At 43.2% G+C, this 21,448-nt stretch overlaps 1 protein-coding gene across 3 annotated transcripts in view; it reads left to right on the top strand.

The window, feature by feature from the left end:
• The window catches only part of CCDC88C (coiled-coil domain containing 88C), a 110,956-nt gene that overhangs the window by 10,464 nt on the left and 79,044 nt on the right, over positions 1-21,448 (top strand). For all 3 annotated transcript variants that reach the window (XM_081937292.1, XM_081937293.1, XM_081937294.1), the window contains exon 3: positions 21,157-21,265. In XM_081937292.1, the coding sequence (XP_081793418.1) occupies positions 21,157-21,265 (109 nt within the window). The remainder of the gene's footprint in view (positions 1-21,156; positions 21,266-21,448) is intronic.

Consider the following 21,448-nt stretch of genomic DNA (forward strand, 5'->3'; position numbering starts at 1 on the left):
GGGCTCCAGGATTGCTGTCGATATCTCTGTTGCTGGACGATCCTTTTTGGATTTACTTCATTCTGAAGGAACAGTGATAGAGAAGGGCATGTCCTGCTGATCTCAGGGGCATCGCAAATCCTCTGATTGATCCAGGGAAAGCTCTTTTTGCTGGCTACAAGAGAAGCAGCCAAAATGGCTGCAGAAAGTTGGGACAAGCCCCTGAAACGGAAGCAGAATAGGAGAGACAGTGTGTCGAAATGGTTAGAAAAATCTTTATTATTAGAGAAAAGAAAACCCAGAAGTCTTAGAGTTAAAATAAAATTGAAGACAGAAGGAAGCAAGTGGCAAATTAACCCTAGTTTAAAACTATAGTGTTATCTTTTCCACTTTAATTTTGTTTGTTTTCTATGGATGGACTTTTTACAAATGCCTCTTACTTTTAAACTGGATTGGTCTTTTTTCCCCCTTCTTCCTCTATACTTTTCCCATTTTTGTATTTGTGGATTAAAAGCCTCTTTCCTCGCAAGGCTCAGACAGATTATAATTTTTAAACAATTTTTTTTTATCTTTTGGAATTCGGAGCTTAGAAAAGAGAGGCAAAAACAGAGGGGAAAGTTGTAACACTGCCATCTAGAGGCTAGAAACTTGGCAACATCTGATATCACAAAGCTATGGGCTTTGTTTACTGAAAGGATCAGTGGAAAATGTTATGTTTATACAGGTGTTCCTTTGAAGGAAAGAGAAAGCTTTGACCTGTAAAACTTCACTGAATCTGTTTGAAACCTAGCAAAAGCCTTGATGTTTTAGTGGCAGTGTTTATAACCTGGAAAAATGGTGCAATATGAAGAAGAAAAGGAACTAACATTGCAAAAAATTATGTTAGAAATTTAAAAAGTCTTAATAATCACAGAGACTTGAAATTATAGATCAAAATACAGAAAGTACGGAGGGAAGAGTTGAGAATACTTATAAAACAACGATGAAATTTGAGGACAGAGTTCAAAAAATCACAGAGACATATGAAAGTGATAAGAAAATTGTTGACACTGACAGCAAATAGAGAGTGGAGGGAAATGATAAGTGCAAAATACGGAAAGGAGAAATCGATGAACTGGAACTCTATCTCAGATGTCAAAACATAGATGAAGAAAGGGGAGAAAATTTGGCAGAAACAATGAGAGTAATTTCGGCAAAAGCACCAGTGATAACAAAAGTCAAGCTGATTAAAGGAACAGATGGAGGTTTTCGAATCCTTATAAGATATGCAATGAACAACAAGTTGTCAAGAGAAGTCCACATAAGACTTATCAAGAAAACACTTAGAATACAGATTCTACAAATGGCAAGAGATTTTGGACTGCACTATTTCTGGAAGGATACAGGATGATGAAATGAAATGTCACAATAAAATTTAGTTAAATGTAGTTAAACTTTGAGTACTATGTATAAGACAAAGTAATAATAGCTATAGTCAAATAAATGATCAATAATGGTAATAAAACATTTATATATACTAGATTGCTAATATGAAATTTTATACAAATTGTAAGTGAGGATGATGGAGATGATGTTGAAAAGCCTTTTTTAAAGATAAATAATTCTATATAGAATAGAATATAAAGATATAATATCATTGGATGATTTCAGGATGATGTAATGAAATGCCATAATATAAATTTACTTCAAATTTAATATGCCTCATATAAAAAGGATGTAATTATAGCTATGCTTAATGGATATTAATTATAACAATTTGTATGCATGTATATTAGATTGATGCTACCTATAATGGAAAAAACATGGAATTGAAAATTATTAGAGAATGTTATCAATGCTAAAATAATAGAATGATCTAGAATAGGATATAAAAAAATTCTTTATGATTGGATATATTGCAGATGATATAATGAATCATTATAATATAAATGGATACATATTTAGAATACCTTGTTTAAAATGGAGAAATAATAGTGATAATCAAACCAATGAAGTATAATAATAATGTATACAAAAATATTTGATTGACAATATGTGATTTTTGATAAAGCTCAAGTGATGACTATGGAAAGGACGCAGAAAGACCTTGTAACCAATCGACACACTGTATGCAGTTGAAGAGGTTTTTATGTTATATGTTTTGTGTGTTTGTGTTTGAAAATAAAAAAAATATTTTTTTAAAAAAAAATTATACCCAAATTGTAACGCGCCCCAAGAAAACACTGTTTCTTCCTTTACTTCCGACCACCAGTTATATTCATGATATAGGGACTGTTATCTGGAGAATCAGACATCTCTGTTTCTGCCTACTCAGTACATTCAGGTAGACTTGTCAATTCCCCTCAATTGCTGTTATGTTGTGGGACTAAAGAAGCACAACTTCTATGTTGTTATTCTCACCTTTTAGAACAGCATCTCTTCCCCCCTCCATTGTCTTAGTTTCAGGAGGCCCTTAAGATCTGGCTCTGCCACTTATCTTGGATAAGAGTCCTTGTGAAATCCTGTCTTTGTGGCTGTTGTTATTTTTAGGGTTGCTTTTTAAGGGGTCTGCAGTGAAGAAAAAATTGAGAACCACTCCTTTAAGCTGTTTTAATTGCATAGTTTGATATATGGTTTATATAAAACCATATATATGGTTGATATAGTATATGTTTTAATTGCATAGTTTGATACATGGTGGCCTAGTGTGAAGAAGCTTGCCTCCCACTCAGAAGTGTTGAAAGTTCAATCCTAGGTAGTAGCAGATCTTTCTCTCCTAGAGCACAAGAAAAAAAATCTGCTGTGAACTCTGCATGGTGTCAGGAAGGGCATCTAGCCAGTAAATGCTCAGCTCCATCCAATCACTGTCACTCTACCCCGAATAAAGGGATTACAGCAGTGACGTGCGGTGAGCTTTACGGCTGGTGACGTCATCAGCGTGAGCCGCGGTCCCCTTCATGTTGACTCAGGAGTCAGGAAGGAGGGGAATTCCCCTCCTTCCTGACTCCTGAGTCAACATGAAGGGGACGCTCCGCGGGACCGCGGCTCACGCTGCGCAATCCCTCCAGCCTCCCTCCTGCGCACGTCCCATTCCCCGCCTTCCTAAGTCAACATGAAGGGGACCACGGAGCGTGCTCCACAGGACCGCGGCTCACGCTGCACGATCCCTCCAGCCTCCCTCCTGCGCACGTCCCATTCCCCGCCTTCCTAAGTCAACATGAAGGGGACCACGGAGTGCACTCCACAGGACCGCGGCTCACGCTCCGCGGTCCCCTTCATGTTGACTTAGGAAGGCGGGGAATGGGACATGCGCAGGAGGGAGGCTGAGGCTAGAGGAGCCTCCTGCACACGTGGTCCCATTCCCCTCCTTCCTGACTCCTGAGTCAACATGAAGGGGACCACGGAGCGCTCCCATTCCCGATCACGTGTGCAGAAGGCTCCTCAGCGCCTTTTCCCTTTCCCCCTTTTTTTTAATTTTCATGATGAGAGCGGTGCGGCTCTGCCTCCCCTGCCTCCCCTGACCGCACGTCCCTGGATTACAGCATTGTAAAAAGGGGGGTGTTTTTAATTGTATAATCTGATGTAAGAAGTCTGGAATGGGTGGCCATAACAAATTTAATAATATAATCCAGTAAAAAAAAGCTTTCACGTCACTGGTGTCATCTTTGTGCTTAATGTTCTTTAGACCTTGCGGAGACTCCTATGAGCTCCAGGCTGGGGCTGCTGGGATTTTGAGCCCAACAGCATCTACTGTCCAATCAAGTATTTCGATTGGTTCTTAGTATATGGAGCCACCTATAGTGTTATAACTGTGCTTGTCAAATGGATTTTTTTTTGCCTATGGCCAATAACAGATATTATATAAAGTGACATGAAGTGTATTGGTTCATTTATTTTTTGCGAAAGGTTCAAAGTTTATATAGAGGTTTCTCCTAATTACCCTTAATTACCTTATGTAGATCTGGCTGAGTGTTACTAATCAAAGACCCTAAAATGATCACCATAGTGAAATGGGGAATTTGAATGTGAGTTTCTTCATTCTAAGTCAACACCTGAGCCACTGCAGTACTCTAGTATATTGATGTACATACCACATTCGGAACTGGAGTATAGGGAAGAGTTGGTCTTTTTTCAAGTCTTCCGCTTTCAAAATAATCTGTATAGAATAGCTTTGGGATCCCGTAAAGTATGGCTGTCTTTCTACTGATCTCTCTGTGTTGTCTACAAGAATGAGTTGGAGAAAAGTTGGGTCTTTAAACTGAGCAGGCAATCCTGACTGTCGCATAGAAAGGATTCGATGGTGGTACAAAATTGCTCAACCAAGAATAAAAAGCAGTAGGGAAATTGATATCTGTAAGACAATCCTCTAGCCCTTCAGTGTTTCATAGTCACCTGTATTATGATAGTATCGGTCCTTAATCTTTTATAAATAGTTCCCAGGTGGTAAGCTGAAAAACTTAAAACTCTTTTGTTGTTTCAGAAGAAGAAGATTGTGTAACTCTTTCAATAATAAGTTATTTTGTTTATCATTAGGAATCCCTACCTTTCGGAACTTTTAAAAAAAGAGTCTTATTATTGACTTACTGAAAAATACCCATGAACTTATGCTATATCGTGGAAGATGATTAGTTCTCAGTGTTTACGATAAAGTAGTTGAGACAGGATCATAGGTTCTTGGATTCCCTTCATAGGTTACTCATTGAACAACATGGCCATCATTTTTTTCAAGGTTTAACATAAGATCAATTGTGTGCTATGAACAAATGTGCTGCTATAGATAGTTTTGTGGGTTCCATAAAACAGTGACAACTGGAACTAAATGACTAAGATGTACAACTTCTAAGTAATGTTGAATCCAAAATGTTCTGAAGTTACCAGTTGTCTTAACATCAGATGAAAAATACATGCTTTGAACTTCACAAAGCCCAACTGTTGCCAGTATAGTACTATGGAGTGGACCTCAGAGCAATTAATGTTGTGAGTGATACAGTATGGTTTAGCTATTGCCACTCAATAAAATGTTTAGTATTTATGGAATATATATTTTTAAAAAATGTGAAATCCTAACAAAATTATCCTTGGAAAGTTTGGGGACATACTATATCTCTCTATTCCAAAGTTCAGGAAGCAATAGAACATAATGCATCAGACTGTTTCCTGTAGACCCAGATCTTTCTGGAGAAGTTATTACTTATTTTCAGTAATCTGGTTTATTTTTCTTTCATCACTATGATGCCACAGGTGAATGCTGATTAACTCTACATTCTGCTCTTAAGTTCACATGGGACTTTAATGGAAGCTAGTGGACCCTGCATGGGCCTGTTTGAAATAAAGGCTAGCATTTGATTCTTATAAATCATCTTGATTTGAGCAGAAAGGCTTGTTGTAAATATAATAGTAACTTTTAGAAACAGTAATTTTATTTGCAGAAAATGTTTACTTTCTCCTTTTCAAGCACAGCTGGAACAAGGGTTAGAATATATTTGCAAATGATTCACCATACAAAGAATTCCTTGAAATATATGTGCACTTGGTTATAAGCTTACCCAATTAGGCATTGAGTTCTTAGAAATTCATGTTGCAAATTGAAGGCAATTGGGGTTTGCAGTTCCTCTCCCCAGTGTTATTGTTTGGTCACCACACTACAAACAAGATGTTCAGACTCTAGAACAGTGGTTCTCAACCTGTGGGTCGGGACCCCCCCCCCCCCTAAGACCATTGGAAAACACATATTTTCAAAAAAATACAGAAAACATTGGAACAATAATCGTATGGTTGGGGGTAACCACAACATGAGGAACTGTATTAAAGGGCATTAGGAAGGTTGAGATCCACTGCTCTAGAAAAAGTGCAGAGAAGAGCAACCAGGATAATTAGGGGACTGCAGATAAAACATGAAGAACGGTTACAGGAACTGGGCATGGCTAATCTAGTGAAGAGAAGGACCAGGGGAGACATGATAGTAGTATTCTAATACTTGAGGGGCTGCCATGGAGAGTGGGTCGAGCTATTTTCCAAAGCACTTGAAGGAATAGGAATAATGGATGGAAACTGACCAAAGAGAGATTCAACCTATTGCCAACACATTTGGTGATCTTGACAATATAAAAAAAACTTTTAGGTCATTTTACATTAGATAGATGGGGGATTCGGGAAGTTGAAGTCCACCCATCTTCAAATTGCTATGGTTGAGAAACACTGAGATATCTTATTACCATATTTTTCGGAGTATAAGATGCACCGGAGTATAAGATGCACAAAGGTTTTGAAGAGGCAATTTTTTAAAAAAGTAGGTAGGTAGGTAGAGAAAGAGAGAGAAATACAGTAGGTAGGTAGGGAGGGAGAGAGTAGTTAGGTAGGGAGGTAGATAAAGGGATAGAGACAGAGAGAAAATAGAGAGTGTAGGTAGGTAGGTAGAGGGATAGAAAGAGAAAGAGAAAGAGAGAGAGAAATTCAGTAGATAGGTAGGGAGAGAGAGTGAGTAGGTAGGTTGGTAGGGAGAGGGATAGAGAGAGAAATAGAGAAAGAGAAATACAGTAGATAGGGAGAGAGAGTAGTTTAGTAGGTAGGTAGATAAAGGGAGAGAGAGAGAGAAATACAGTAGGTAGGTAGGCGGAGAGAGCGTAGTTAGGTAGGTAGATAAAGGGATATAGATAGATAGATAGATAGATAGATAGATAGAGAGAGAGAGAGAAATAGAGAGAGGGTAGGTAGGTAGGTAGAGGGATAGAGAGAGATAAATAGAAAGAGATATAGAGAGAAATACAGTAGATAGGTAGGGAGAGTGAGTGAGTAGGTAGGTAGGTAGGTAGGTAGAGGGACAGAGAGATAAATAGAGAGAGAGAGAAATCCAGTAGATAGGCAGGGAGAGAGGGTAGGTAGGTAGATAAAGAGAGAGGGAGAGAGAGAAAGAGAGAGAGAGAGAGAGAAATACAGTAGGTAGGGAGAGAGGGTAGGTAGGTAGGTAGGTAGGTAGAGGGATAGAGAGAAATAGAGAGAAATACAGTAGATAGGTGGAGAGAGAGAGTAGTTAGGTAGGTAGATAAAGGGATAGAGAGAGAGAGGAAAAATACAGTAGGTAGGGAGAGAGAGAGTGTGTGTAGGTAGGTAGGTAGGTAGGTAGGTAGGTAGGTAGGTAGGTAGGTAGAGGGATAGAGAGAGAGAGAAATAGAGATAGAAATACAGTAGATAGGTAGGTGTCTGCTGGCACAGTACTTGATCAATGTAATTCTCATCTATCAGTTAAAGAGCTTTCCAAAAAGAAAAAAAAAGTTTTTGCACTCTGCAAACCTCCCCAAAATGGCCCGTTTTTCACAAAAATGGGCCCCTTTTTTAATTTAAAAAGGCATGAATAGCCTTGGGGGGGGGGGTTGCAGAGTGCTCCTAGTGGTGGGGTAAAAATGAGCAAAAAACGGCCCATTTTTCACGAAAACGGCCCTGTTTTTTGTCAAAAACATTGCATGCATAGCCTTATGGAGGCTTATAGAATGCTGCTGGGGGTGGGGGCACAAATTGGCCCATTTTTTGCTAATTTCTGCCCTCCCCAGCCCCCAGGAGCTCTCTGAAAGCCTCCATAAGGGTATGCACAGCCGTTTTAGTGAAGGGGCGGGGCTTCGGGAGCCAAAAACTGCTGTATTCGGTGTATAAGACACACCCAGATTTTCAGCCTCTTTTGAGGAAAAAAGGTGCATCTTATACTCTGAAAAATACGGTAACTCACCTATTGAAATGTCAGTTAATGTTGATGTTTTAATACAAACATTAGACATATTTGGTTTTGTTTAGAATATTTTGCACTATGATATTATTTAAAGCAATAAAAGTTGGCTATCGGAAACAATTTATTATGACAGGATTATATCAGCAGAACCTGAACCGTTTATATTGGCTCCTCATTTATTCCTGCAATTGTGCTATTGTGTTGCATTCTTGCTTCCCCATCTCAGTACAGTCAGCCGTCTGAATTTGTTGAATAGCCAGGAGAAGCCCACAACTGCACACATTGGAAAGTACAGATGATTCTTTGAAGGATGCTGTCTGCTTGTTAATTTTTTTTATTCTTTTTATTCTTATTCTTCAGACAACTTTTCCTGATGTGATGAAAAAGAGACATTCCTAATCCTGAAGGTTTAGGTTGAATCAAATTTATTTACTAAGAGTTCAACAGCTTGAATTAGGGATGTGCATATTTTGAAAATGATTTGGAAGAAATGCTTCTGAATTCGTAGGTGTGCTATACTGATTATAGCAAGCACTTTTTCCCCCACCTTGTATAGATTCTGGAAATGAGCTACTTTTTAAAAGTTGACTCCTTAATCAGGAGGTGGACTTCTACATTCTAGCAATGGGTTCTCTGTCCAGTTGCTGGCAGAGCAGCGTTTTTGCCCTCCCCAGGCTCTGGAGGCTTTCTTTGAGCCTCTGGGAGGGTAAAAACTGCCTCCCCCTGGCTCCATTCCGTTTTTCCCCCTCCCCAAGCCTCCACGCCGGCCCTGCACTTACCTCGCATCCAAAACGGCCCACGTGGAGACTCTTAGGTGGCAGCTAGGGGTGGGATTTGGAGGTTCTCCGAACCGGCCATAACATTAGCTATGGTTTCTCGCGAACCTGTAGCTCTTTGAAACTGCTTTGAATTTTTGAGATTGCACAAAATCCTGAAATAAGCTTCGGGTGCTTTAATAGTTGCAGTGAGGTACCACACTTGTGCTTTCAAGTTTCAGACCACTGCTTTTAAATCATGTTAAAAATATTCATAATCACAGCCAAAATGTTGGAAGCTCATATTCCAGTTAGGAAAAAGTCTATAGCCTAAAATTATAAATGTGGTCTTGTTAACATTATGAAAAGCAGAATGGAAGCAGAATGTTCACTTGAACCTCACTCCACATATATCTTTTTATGGCATCCTTTGTTAATGATAGTCTTTCTTAAATTGAAAAAAAAAATGCCAAACACACAAATTTCTTAGATATAATTTATATTGATAATAGAATTAATATAAGGGTAGATTAAAGTTGTATATCTTAAAATAGAAAGACACACTATTGATGAACTTTTTAATGGCTCATCAAGTAATATAAACAAAAATTAATCATAATGATAGTGTGTTCTTTGCTTGTTACCATCATACCACATCAAGAGAAATCTGACTTGGCAATTGCTTAGAGTCAGTTTAATTGCAGAGGAATGGACGTTATAATTAGTAATTTGAAAACTCTGAGATTCAGTACGGATATTATTTGCCATCCCTTCTCAGGATTCTCTGCCTGTTCTTTTCTTGCAAAGTTCAGCACAGACAGAAGTTGTTTTAGAAGCTAAAGCTGTGCAGAGACCTGGGAGAAGGTGCTTCAGGGCTTGCAAAAATGCAACTGTGAAACATTTGTGTATCTCTTAAAACATCTTCTGTACTGTGAATTATTTCCAAAGTGCTATACATCCCATTAGATGTCATATAGCTTTGGTAGCACAAAGTAAATAACTTGGAACACTTTAAGGACAAATATGTTTATGCAGCAGAAGCTGAAGCCCTTTTTAATTAGAATGGTGTGCAGCAAAATTGACTAAAGCTAGCATTAATCTGCTCTAGACCTTGCTGTTCTGGGGGCACTTCAAAGTGTTTCAGGGTGTACGGGTTTTGAAAGAGGACATATGGGACTGCATTACTAGCTGTTTAGGGCTTCATGCAGTCCACAGGCTGCTTGTTGGACACGCCTAATTTATATGAAACCACCTCCAGTTCTTCCCTCCTCCACGTACCTCTGTTAAAAGACTCTGATTGTATTCCAAAGTTTACTTGGCTGCACTTGTAAATAGGTTATATTTGTGAACCCCTAGCATAAGTATAGGGACACGGTGGCTCAGTGACTAAGATGCTGAGCTTGTCGATCAGAAAGGTTGGCGGTTCGAAACCCTAGCACCAGTGACGTGCAGTCAGGGGAGGCAGGGGAGGCAGAGCCTCACCGCTCTCATCATGAAAATATAAAAAAAATTACTCCAGGAAGCCGTGAAAGTGGCTGGGAGAGGCGCGCGGCTTGCTTTAGCCTCCCTGGACATCTCAGCAGCAGCCCCAAGTGTGCCGATCTCGCCATTTTTTACATCGGGCGAGCCCAGGATCCTTGCAAGGGGAATGGGACGTGTGCAGGAGGCTCCTCAGCTCCAGCCTCAATCAGCGCAGCTGCGGTCCCCTTCATCTTGCCTCAGGAAGGAGGGGAATGGGACCACGTGTGCAGGGGAAGGGGATCGCGGCTCTGCTAATCTGAGGCTGTGCGCTGAGGAGCCGCCTGCACACGTGGTCCCATTCCCCTTGCAAGGATCCCGGGCTCGCCCAATGCAAAAAATGCCTAGGTACTGTGTTTCCCCGAAAATACAACCTGTCCCGCGCTCACTGACCTAGCGTTATCCCGAAAGCACCAAGTTACAGGAGCCGGGGGTGGGGGGAGCGCTCACGTTGCTTGCCGCCTTCGGTATACCGCTAGGTTGGGGAGTGGCATTCTGTCCGGCCAGAGGGGAGAGTTGACGGGCGGCTGCTCTCTTGTGAACTGGCTCCCGAAGAGCCGGGCACAGCAGCAGCCGCCCGGCAAATCCCCTCTCCAGCCAGGAAAAGCGCCATTCACTGACCTCAGCAGCCACCCAGCAAATCCCCTCTCCAGCCGGGAAAAGCGCCATTCACTGACCTAGGGGGTACCAAGCCCTTGCGCAGCTCTCCCAGGCCACTGCTGCTGGCTCCTGCTGCCCGCCGCTGGCTGCTGCTGCCCGCCGCCGCCCGCCGGCGGCGGAGAGGGGATTTGCCGGGCGGCTGCTGAGGTCAGTGAATGGCGCTTTTCCCGGCTGGAGAGGGGATTTGCCGGGCAGCTGCTGAGGTCAGTGAATGGCGCTTTTCCCGGCTGGAGAGGGGATTTGCCGGGCTGCTGTGCCCGGCTCTTCGGGAGCCAGTTCACAAGAGAGCAGCCGCCCGTCAACTCTCCCCTCTGGCTGGACAGAATGCCACTCCCCAACCTAGCGGTATACCGAAGGCGGCAAGCAACGTGAGCGCTCCCCCCACCCCCGGCTCCTGTAACTTGGCGCTTTCGGGATAATGCTAGGTCAGTGAGCGCGGGACAGGTTGTTTTTTCGGGGAAACACGGTACCTAGGCATTTTTTGCATTGGGCGAGCCCGGGATCCTTGCAAGGGGAATGGGACCACGTGTGCAGGCGGCTCCTCAGCGCACAGCCTCAGATTAGCAGAGCCGCGATCCCCTTCCCCTGCACACATGGTCCCATTCCCCTCCTTCCTGAGGCAAGATGAAGGGGACCGCGGCTGCGCTGATTGAGGCTGGAGCTGAAGAAACTTCTTCGTTTGGGTTGCGCCCGTGCGATCGGAGCAACCACGTGGTTTGATGATGTCACCAGCCTCACCAGTCATAAACGTCACCGCACGTCACTGCCTAGCACTGCATAATAGAATGAGCTCCTGTTACTTGTCCCAGCTTCTGCCAACCTAGCAGTTCGAAAGCATGTAGAAATCCAAGTAGAAAAATAAGAACCACCTATAGGAACGCCAGTAACAGCGTTTCACGTGCCTTCGGCCCATTTAGTCATGCCGGCCACATGACCACTGAGCGGTCTTCGGACAGCGCTGGTTCTTTGGCTTTGAAACACAGATTAGCACTGCCCCCTAGAGTCAGGAACGACTAGGACATATGTGCAAGGGTAACCTTTACCTTTATCTAGCATAAGTATTGCATGCTATCAAGGGCTATTGTGAGGTGCAGAAAAAATTAGAGATGCTGTCTGTTTCTACCATATTGCAATAAAGCAGAATGTTAAATATTGCCCCATTAGTTATTAACCAAATAAATAGTGTCATTTTAAGATGTAGGATTTGACTAATTTGCTGTTTTCAGGAAGGATCAGAAGTTCTCCCCCCTCCAACCCCCCATGACCAAAGGCTGTTAGGTCAACCCATGTGAACCTTGCATGTTGTAGTCAATTTGAAATCTTCATACTTCTCCCATCCATTGTAGCCCTTTAGTGTGTATTTATGTGTAGTATTATTTTGTGTGGTAGTCCAGATGCTGGCCAAGAACCCAGGAGATTGAGTTCTAGGCCAGTCGGTAACTTTGGGCCAGTCACTCATTCTCAGCCCAACTTACCTCACAGGGTGGTTGTGTAGAAAATAAGAAGAGGAAGGAGTATTGGGTTCAGCTGCTGTTGTTGCTGCTGTTGCCTGAGTTGTCAATCTTAAAACTAACTTAAAAAGGGGGGATTTATAGGAATTCAAGGGTGTCCTATGGCTTTCCTAGCTATTTTTTCTAAAAAGAGTACTGTAGAGCATTCAGTATCAATTTGCCTTACTGGGTCTAAAGTAACGTTTCCAGCGTTGGGGACCACCAGATGGAATACAGATGGAAGAAAGCTTGATATTTACAAGGGACCGCTGGCGTGCAGTAAAGAGATTTAATGTTACACTTCACTTCTGTTTATTTTTCCTCCCTGCCCCTGCCCCTGCTACTGTTATAAAAATGTACTTAACGCCCTGAGAGTGTGAGCAGCCCAGCACCTGCTAATACTTAACAGACAGATTTAGCAGCTGTTTTGAAACAGCTTTGCAATAATCCATAGAGGTTTCTTCAAACATCTGCTAGAAGGGCCCTGCCAGCAGCTGCATTTCTGACAGCAGCAGAAAAGGCAGGGGGAAGAAATGAACCACAAATAACTCTTATCTGGTTGCAAAATGGGTGAATACATGCAGCCTTAAAATAGATCTGATCAGGAAGGGTATCTTAAATGATAACCAAGAGGTATGTATCAGAGGTGGGTTCCTACCGGTGTTGGTACCTGTTCTCTTCGCGCATGCAGTTCACTGTAAATTGTTCTGCGCATGCGCAAAGACCATGAAAAAGTAATAAAAACCATGCTGGCAACGGCAGCAGAGACCAGGTAATTGGTTTGGGGACATGGCCAGCCTGGGTCGTTGCCGGTTCTGCAACCGAGGCCAAATTAGCCCTACCAGTTCGCCCAAACCGGTGCGAATCGGTAGAAACCCACCTCTGGTATGTATTTATTTTAGGGGCATATGAAGAAAACATTTTGCTCCAGTTTTGCTGGGAGGGGCATGACAGATGTGAACTGTTATGTGGAGAGCAGCTGGAAAGGGTGAAGCCTCAAGCACTCAAGCTCCAGGTGGGGTGCCTCCTCCTCCTCCTTTCCAGAACAGGTCCTGGCCATCCTCTTCCCCTCTGCTTGTATAATGTCTGCGTTGTGCTTTCTTTCTTGCCAGTTCCGTCTGCCACAACCATTGCTGCTAGGCCCTGTTGGGGCAGGTCAAGGGGCAACTGCACCCACAATAATAATAATAATAATAATAATAATAATAATAATAATAATAATAATAATAATAATAATAATAATAATAATAATAATAAATATTTATTTCTTAGCCGCACCCTCCCCCGAAGGACTCGGGGCGGCGTACAATGAAACATATGAAATAAATATGGACAAAACAAACATATAACAGAGACATATACCGAGACATACACAAGGAGGAGGTCGGCTGATAAATAAAACAATTAAAATACAGTCTTTAAAAACCCCTAGATAATTAAATATAATTAAAATACCCAGTAAAAGCCCGTCAGGAGCGATATGGTTAGATCAAAGTTGAGCCAGGCCAGCTGCTTGGAATAGGTGGGTCTTAAGCTTAATACGAAAGGAGCGGAGGTCAGAGGTATTCCTAATATCCGGAGGGAGGTCATTCCACAGGGCTGGGCCCGCCACAGAGAAGGCTCTACTCCTAGGCGCCGCCCCCGACACTGTCTTGTGGAGGAGGCCCTCTCTGTGCGAGCGGATTGGTCGCAGGGATGTATGGGGCAGAATACGATCCCGCAAGTAACTAGGTCCTGAGCCATGGAGCGCTTTAAAGATTATTATCAAAACCTTGAAACGCACCCGATAGACCACAGGAAGCCAGTGCAGCTCGCGCAGGAACGGTGTCACATGGGAGTACCTAGTACTCCCCATAATTACCCGTGCGGCTGCGTTCTGGACCAACTGTAGCCTCCGGGTGCATTTTAAGGGAAGCCCCATGTAGAGAGCGTTACAGTAGTCCAAGCGAGACGTCACCAGCGCATGAGTGACTGTGCGTAAGGCGTCCCGGTCCAGTAGGGGGCGCAATTGACGCACGAGGCGAACCTGGTGGAACGCCCCCCTTGCCACGGCTGTCACATGGTCATCCATGGACAGCCGGGCATCCAGGAGGACGCCCAAATTGCGCGCCCGCTCCACGGGGGCAAGTTGAATGCCCCCAATGGCCAATGATGGAATTAATTGGCTGAACCGGGGAGCTGGTACCCACAGCCACTCCGTCTTGGAGGGGTTGAGCTTGAGTCGGTTGTCATCCATCTAGATCCGTACGGCTTCCACACACCGGGACATCACTTCGATGGCCTCGTTGGGGTGGTTCGGGGTGGAAAAGTACAGCTGAGTATCATCAGCGTACAGATGGTATCCCACCCCGAAACCACGGATGATCTCACCCAGCGGCTTCATATATGTGTTGAAGAGGAGTGGCGAGAGGACCGACCCCTGTGGCACCCCACAAGTAAGGGGGCGTAGGGTCGACCTCTCTTCTCCTGCCAACACACGCTGCGTCCGGTCAGAAAGGTAGGAGCCGAACCACCGCAAAACGGTGCCCCGGACCCCCAGCCCCTCCAGCCGGCGCAGCAGGATACCATGGTCGGTATCAAAAGCCGCCGAGAGGTCTAATAGGACCAGGATAGAGGAACAACCTCTGTCTCTGGCCCTCCAGAGATCATCCACCAACGCGACCAAGGCCGTCTCCGTGCTGTGACCGGGGCGGAAGCCGGACTGGCGCGGGTCTAGATAATCATTTTCCTCCAGATGTCGTGGAAACTGGTAGGCCACCACACTCTCTACAACCTTCGCCAAAAAGGGAAGGTTGGAGACAGGACGATAATTGGCCAGCTCCAAAGGGTCCAGGGAAGGCTTCTTGAGCAAGGGTCTCACCACCGCCTCTTTCAAGGCGGCCGGGAGAGACCCCTCGCTCAGCGAAGCATTCACTAGGCCCAGGAGCCAGTCTCGTGTAACCTCCCAGGATGCCAGTACAAGCCAGGAGGGGCACGGGTCCAATAAACATGTGGTGGGTCGCAGTCGTCCACGCAATCTGTCCAAATCCTCGATGGCAACCAAGTCAAACTCCTCCCAGATCGATACCTCAAGACTCGCCATGGACGTCTCCATTGGATCACTGACAGGAACCCAATCTCTCCGGATTTGAGCGATTTTATCCTGCAGATATTTACCAAATTCCTCTGCCCTGCCCTGTAGGGGGGCCTTCCGCGGCCTCTGAAACAAGAGGGAGCGGGACACCCGAAACAGGGCGGCAGGGCGGTTCTCCGCGGATGCAATGAGAGTGGCACAATATTGGCGTTTGGCCACTCTCAATGCCACAAGGTACGTCCTTAAATGGGCTCGTGCCTGTGTTCGATCAAATTCGGAGCGAGAGGATCTCCAACGACTCTCTAGACGTCTCTTGCGGCACTTCATCACCCTTAGCTCCTCGGTAAACCAAGGGGCTAGGGTGGATCGTTGCCGCCGGAGAGGCCGCAAAGGCGCCACCCGGTTCAAGGCCCCGGTAGTTGCATTATTCCACGCAACTACCAGGTCCTCTACCTGGGGGCGGGTCATGGTTACAGGAGGTGGCCCAAGCTCCGTCTGGAACCTATCAGGTTCCATCAGGCGCCTGGGGCGGAACCATCTGGAACTTTCCAGTTCCGCCTCCCCGCAGCGGGAGGTAGCACCAGGGAAGTCAAGACGGAGGAATGAGTGATCTGACCATGACAGGGGAGTGATGGTTAAGTCCCCTCCTCCCAGATCACTCAGCCACTGGCCAGAGACAAAAACAAGGTCCAGAGTGTGTCCTCCCTCGTGTGTCGGGCCCTGAATCATTTGAGTCAGGTCCATGGCTGTCATGGAAGCCATGAACTCCCGAACCCCCTCTGATGCTTCTCCCATCAATGGCAGGTTAAAATCCCCCATCACTAAAAGTTTGGGGGTCTCAACCGCCACCGATGCGATCAGCTCGAGGAGTTCAGGCAGGGCCGCTGCTGTATAGCAAGGAGCCAGGTATACTATCAGCAGGCCCAACTGTCTCCCAGGCCCCCATTTCACAACAAGGGATTCACATCCGGACGTCTGTGGCACAGTAGACTCCCTCGGCTCTAAGTCCTCCCGAATAATTGCTGCCACCCCACCGCCCCTTCCCTGGGCCCGGGGCTGGTGAAATGCTTGGTAGCCTGGTGGGCACATTTCGACGAGGGGAAGACCTCCCTCGTGGCCCAACCAGGTCTCCGTTATTCCCGCGAGGTCCGGCTCCCCCTCTAAAATTAGATTGTGAATGAGGAAGGAAGGAAGGAAACCCCATTATAGCTAGCTTCTTTTGTCACTGGATGCAGTGCACCCATTAGGCCTCATAAAGATGAAATGAAGTAGAAATTACTTATTTTCACGTCTTTCATTTCCTTGAAAATGTATCCAGTAAATAAAACACATAACCTACCAAAAAAAAAATACAAATACCGTATTTATTCGAGTATAACGCGCAAAATTTTCTACCAAAAAAAGAAATCAAAGTTTGGGTGCGCGTTATAAACGAGGGCTGGGGTGGGGTGGCAGTGGCGGCCGGTCCATTGAGGGCGCAGGCGAATTGTAAATTCGCACTGCGCCTTTTCCGGGCTGCAGCCGCTCACTGTACGCGAGGGCGAAGAAAAAAAAACCATCCCCTCGTCGCGTACAGTGGGCGGCCCGAACTGGGGGTGAGAATTCTTATTATCCGCTGTATGGTCGCCGCTTCATTTCCTCACCTCACTCACACGTTACGGCATCAGCAATAAAATGGACGGCACAGAAGACGACCTGCTGATTTTTATCATGGCCGCACGTGTTCAACAATTTTTTTTTGTCAATTACAATGCTTGGTGTGAAACAAAATTTTATACCGATTTTTAATCGAAAATTAGGGGTGCGCGTTATACACGTGTGCGCGTTATACTCGAATAAATATGGTACTATTCAAATTACAAGTTCAATCATATGCTAAATGCCACCAAGATAATGCAGTAATTCCCACCTTTTGATACTACACTTCTAACTAGTAATGACAACACAATAACAGTTAAACACATTTAATAAAAAACAGACAAATCATTTGAACACTAAACCAATTATCTTATTACCTGTGAACATAGTATGAATACTACAACGTAGTAAGTCTGAAGATACACCACAGATATAATTAATTGGCAACAATTGATTATTATTAAACACTACTTATAAATATATCATTTACTATCTATCTGTATGAAGACAATATTGAAGTGTTGGATGCCCCAAGTTTGCCCATATTACATCCCTTTTGTACAGGCTCACTGCCTCCCAGTTTCCTTCAGGGGTGCAATTCAAAGCACTGGTTATCACCTTTAAAGTCCTACAAAATCCAGGAGCAGGATATCTGTGTGACTTCCTGTCCCTGAGAATATCTTCCCGTCCTACCAGAATGAATAAAGTGGACGTGCTGCAGGTCCTTTCCCTTAAACATTGGCATTTTGTGGGCCTTTTCCATTATAGTCTCTCCTCTATGGGGAGGGCTTCCTCCTGGAAGACTAAGAGGCCCCCAAACCTTTTAATTTTTAGGAGAGCATTTAAAATGGTAATCTGGCTGGAGAATTCTGGGAATTGAAGTTCAGTCATCTTAAAAGTTGGCAACTGGGATAGGATAGGAATAGGGTTAGAGTAGGAGAGAATGTTCTTTGCCTCTTGGAGGTATTACCAGACTTTTTATTTTGCTTTTTTTGTTATTGCTTTTTTGGCTTGTATTTTGTGTTATAGTCTTCATTGTAAGCCACCCAGAGTTTGATTTAAGTTGGGTGGCTATGAAAATGTTTTAAATAAAATCATATGAAATACACATTTTAATATATTATTATTTTTATGGAGAGAAGGGGGCCATCAAAGCAAAAGTGTTAATAAAAGTCTTAACCTTTCTCTGGTTGCATGGTGCAGCTCCTTCCTACAGCTTTAGCCTATTCCACCTGTGTATGGAGCCATACTTCTCACCCTAAAGCTAGAGGGAGGAGGAGGAGGAGTGGTGGTGTGGGTAGGCCCCAGCTCGAGTTGGGATAATGCCAAGTGGTGCAAAATACTCCATGAGCCAAATGTTTGAGAATGCTGATGTTAATGAGTGGCAGACCTTGGCTTCTCGGAAGAGAGAAGCAAACTCCAGCATTTGGGATGGAATCAAGCCACTTTTTCCATTACCTTGTCAATAGAAAAGAGATAATATAGCCTTAGCTGTCAGGTTGCCCAAAATGCTACTTTTCCTTCTATATCGAATGCTTTCTTAGTGATATAACAGTATGAAGGAAGCCTTTCTCCCTTTTTTCAAAGGTTGCTTGTTTTGGCTTGGTGGATGATAAGAGAAATGACAGGTATATAAACTACTCCTTGTTCCATATCTTACATTGCCCATAACAACTCTGTTCTTCCATTTCACTATCAGATATGGCAATCCTTTTTGGCTAGAATTTAATAAAACTGATGTCTCTGAGAGAAAAGAGGAGTTATAGATTTTTGGTTGACAGTTAAATTTGCTGCTTTGTGGCCAAGTTGTATCTTTTGCAGTGAAGCTGCTTTAACAATCTAGATTCCAAAGTTTTAAGTAGTAATCTTTTCCAGACATCTTTTTAAATCCTGAGGCACCTGCTTTTGCGATCACTTCCTACAATTCTTTAAATTATTATTTTGCATTTGATTTCTGTCATGCGGATGAATTGCATTAAACGTCTCTTAATTACAGCTTTTCTTTTGTTAGTGAATGTCTGCCTTCCTCACTTGTCTGCATACTTAATGCCTCCTGTTAAGACAGTGGCCTGAGGCAGAGCAGGAAAAAGTCCTACTACTGCCAGCTCTGGGCAAATCTCCAGCTTTACCATTGATGTAGCCTCTGTAGTTGCAACAGCATTTCTTTCTCCATCATCTCTGGATTATGTGCGCTTAGTTTGCTCATATTTGTCCAAGGAACCTTTGTAGGATTTGTGAATAATTTGTATATTATGAGCATAATATAAAATATTTTTAATATATTAGCAACTAAATACTAACTTGAGTTTGATCTACTTTAGTCAGTAGATTTAGTGAGTGGCTTATAACAATAAAGTGTGATTAAGGGTGTGGTTTTTTTGTTTTTTTGTTTGGATTTATACCCCATCTTCTCTTGTATTACAATAATGGAACAGGTTGGAATGAAAGAGATTACTGACACAAAGTAATTCAGTGAATTTTGTAGCTGTTTGAGGATTTGAACTGGGGTCTTCACAATCAAAGTATAGCATTCTAACTATTGAATGAAACTTCCAAATATTTTAGAAAAGGTGGCTTAACTTAAAACAAGCCCTATTCAAAGTGAATGTCTGCCATTATTATACAAATTGCTCTTAAGCTTTATTACTTAACTACTATTGTGATTAGGTTTTGTGCATTGTAAATATAATTAGCTAGATATAATGAAGATGTCACTTTGCCTGATCTACATGCTAATATAGTGGGATGATCTAGGAAAGTGTTTTGCAACCTTGGCCATATTAAGATGGGTGGACTTTAACTCCTAGAATTCTGGGAATTGAAGTCCACCCATCTTAAAGTGGCCAAGGTTGAGAGACATTAATCTAAGAAGTTCTGTTCAGACTGGTGTAAACTAGCTCTTCAGTCATTTCTAAAATTGGACAATAAGCACCACTATTGTTTGCTAAGTGATTACTAGTTTGATTATTTAAAAAAAAATCACATTCTTTCATCTTTCAACTATTTTGATACTATTCACTATATTAATTTTGATCTAGACAATGTTACCCAACACTGATAAAATCCAGCTGTGTTGTGACCTTGAAGTCCATACATCTCAAACTCTCCAAAGGTTGAGAAATAACTGGTCTAGATTAAAACTGCAGCCTGATGTGAATAATATATGAGGCAATATAGGTACAGGATGTATAATTAATTATACAACTTTTATGATTTATAGTACGCAGATGGAATATTGTGTTTTAAAATGATACCCCATCAATGAAAACTCAGTATATGTAGTGAAAGAAGTACACGGGGAAGAAGATTGTGTCATCCTTGTGAGTTTAGAAACCATGAAAAATTGGGCCTGTTTTAGTATTTGGATGGAAGATCACTAGGGAAGGTCAGGGCTTTGGGTTTAGGAAGTTGTACAGATGCTATGTACACATTGAAACTACCACACAGAGAAAAAGACTAGACTACATTACACTAAGGGGACGTGGTAGCTCAGTGGCTAAGATGCTGAGCTTGTCGATCAAAAAGGTTGGCAGTTCGGCGGTTCAAATCCCTAGTGCCGCATAATGGAATGAGCCCTAGCACTTACTTGTTCCAGCTTCTGCCCACCTAGCAGTTTGAAAGCATGTAAAAAATACAAGTAGAAAAATAGGGACCACTTTGGTGGTAAGGTAACGCGCTCGGTGCACCTTCGGCATTTAGTCATGCTGGCCATATCACCATAGAGATGTCTTCAGACAGCGCTGGCTCTTCGGCTTTGAAATGGAGCACCGCTCCTAGAGCCGGAAATGACTAGCACCATGTGTAGGGGAATCTTTACCTTTAACCATTCCCGTTTATATCATAGTCTTGATATAATAGTCAGTGTTCCCTGAGCCTTCACCACGGAGACATCTTCAGACAGTGCTGGCTCTTTGGCTTTGAAACGAAGATGAGCACCGCCCCCTAGAGTCGGGAACGACTAGCACATATGTGTGAGGGGAACCTTTACCTTTGCATTACACTAACATTTCTGAACTATCATCATTCAGTGCCTGCTATAACATTGATACCTTTCAGAAATATCAGACTACAACTCTGAGAACTCTTGGAGAGCACAGTTCTAGTGTAGCATATTTAAGGTTGGATGTCCAAATTCTCCAGTTGCGTATGTGTACTAGTTGGAGGAAGCGGATAAGACCCATGAGCCTTATCTCCTTATCACTCCATTCTGTTAACCTTCCTATAGGTTTTGAGCATCAGGTTACTATGAAGAAGTTTAAGTTGGGAAATGTTTTTAATAATATTTTAAAAGGCTTAATTTTCAAATTGGTGTAATTGTTCTAAATACTAATCTTTTTCTTATAGAGATCCACGGCCAACAAACCAACGCTTCAACGAGCATGTCAACAATGATGTAAACCTACGGATTCAAAACCTCACTATTTTGGTCAGGAACATCAAAACCTACTATCAGGTATATGTGTATACATGCATTTATCTGCAATACCATCTGCCAGAAAAATACTATAAAACATTTTGTTACAAGAGAAGACCAGAGGAAGCTGTGTTTATGAATGTGAATATGAAACTGAAATTTTCAATATGTTCTGATCCTTGAAATATGTTAAGAAAAATACTGAGCCCTGTAAAAGTGCAG

The sequence above is a fragment of the Natrix helvetica genome (assembly GCF_964273705.1).
Source record: "Natrix helvetica genome assembly, chromosome: 1".
Classification (NCBI taxonomy): Eukaryota; Metazoa; Chordata; class Lepidosauria; order Squamata; family Natricidae; genus Natrix; species Natrix helvetica.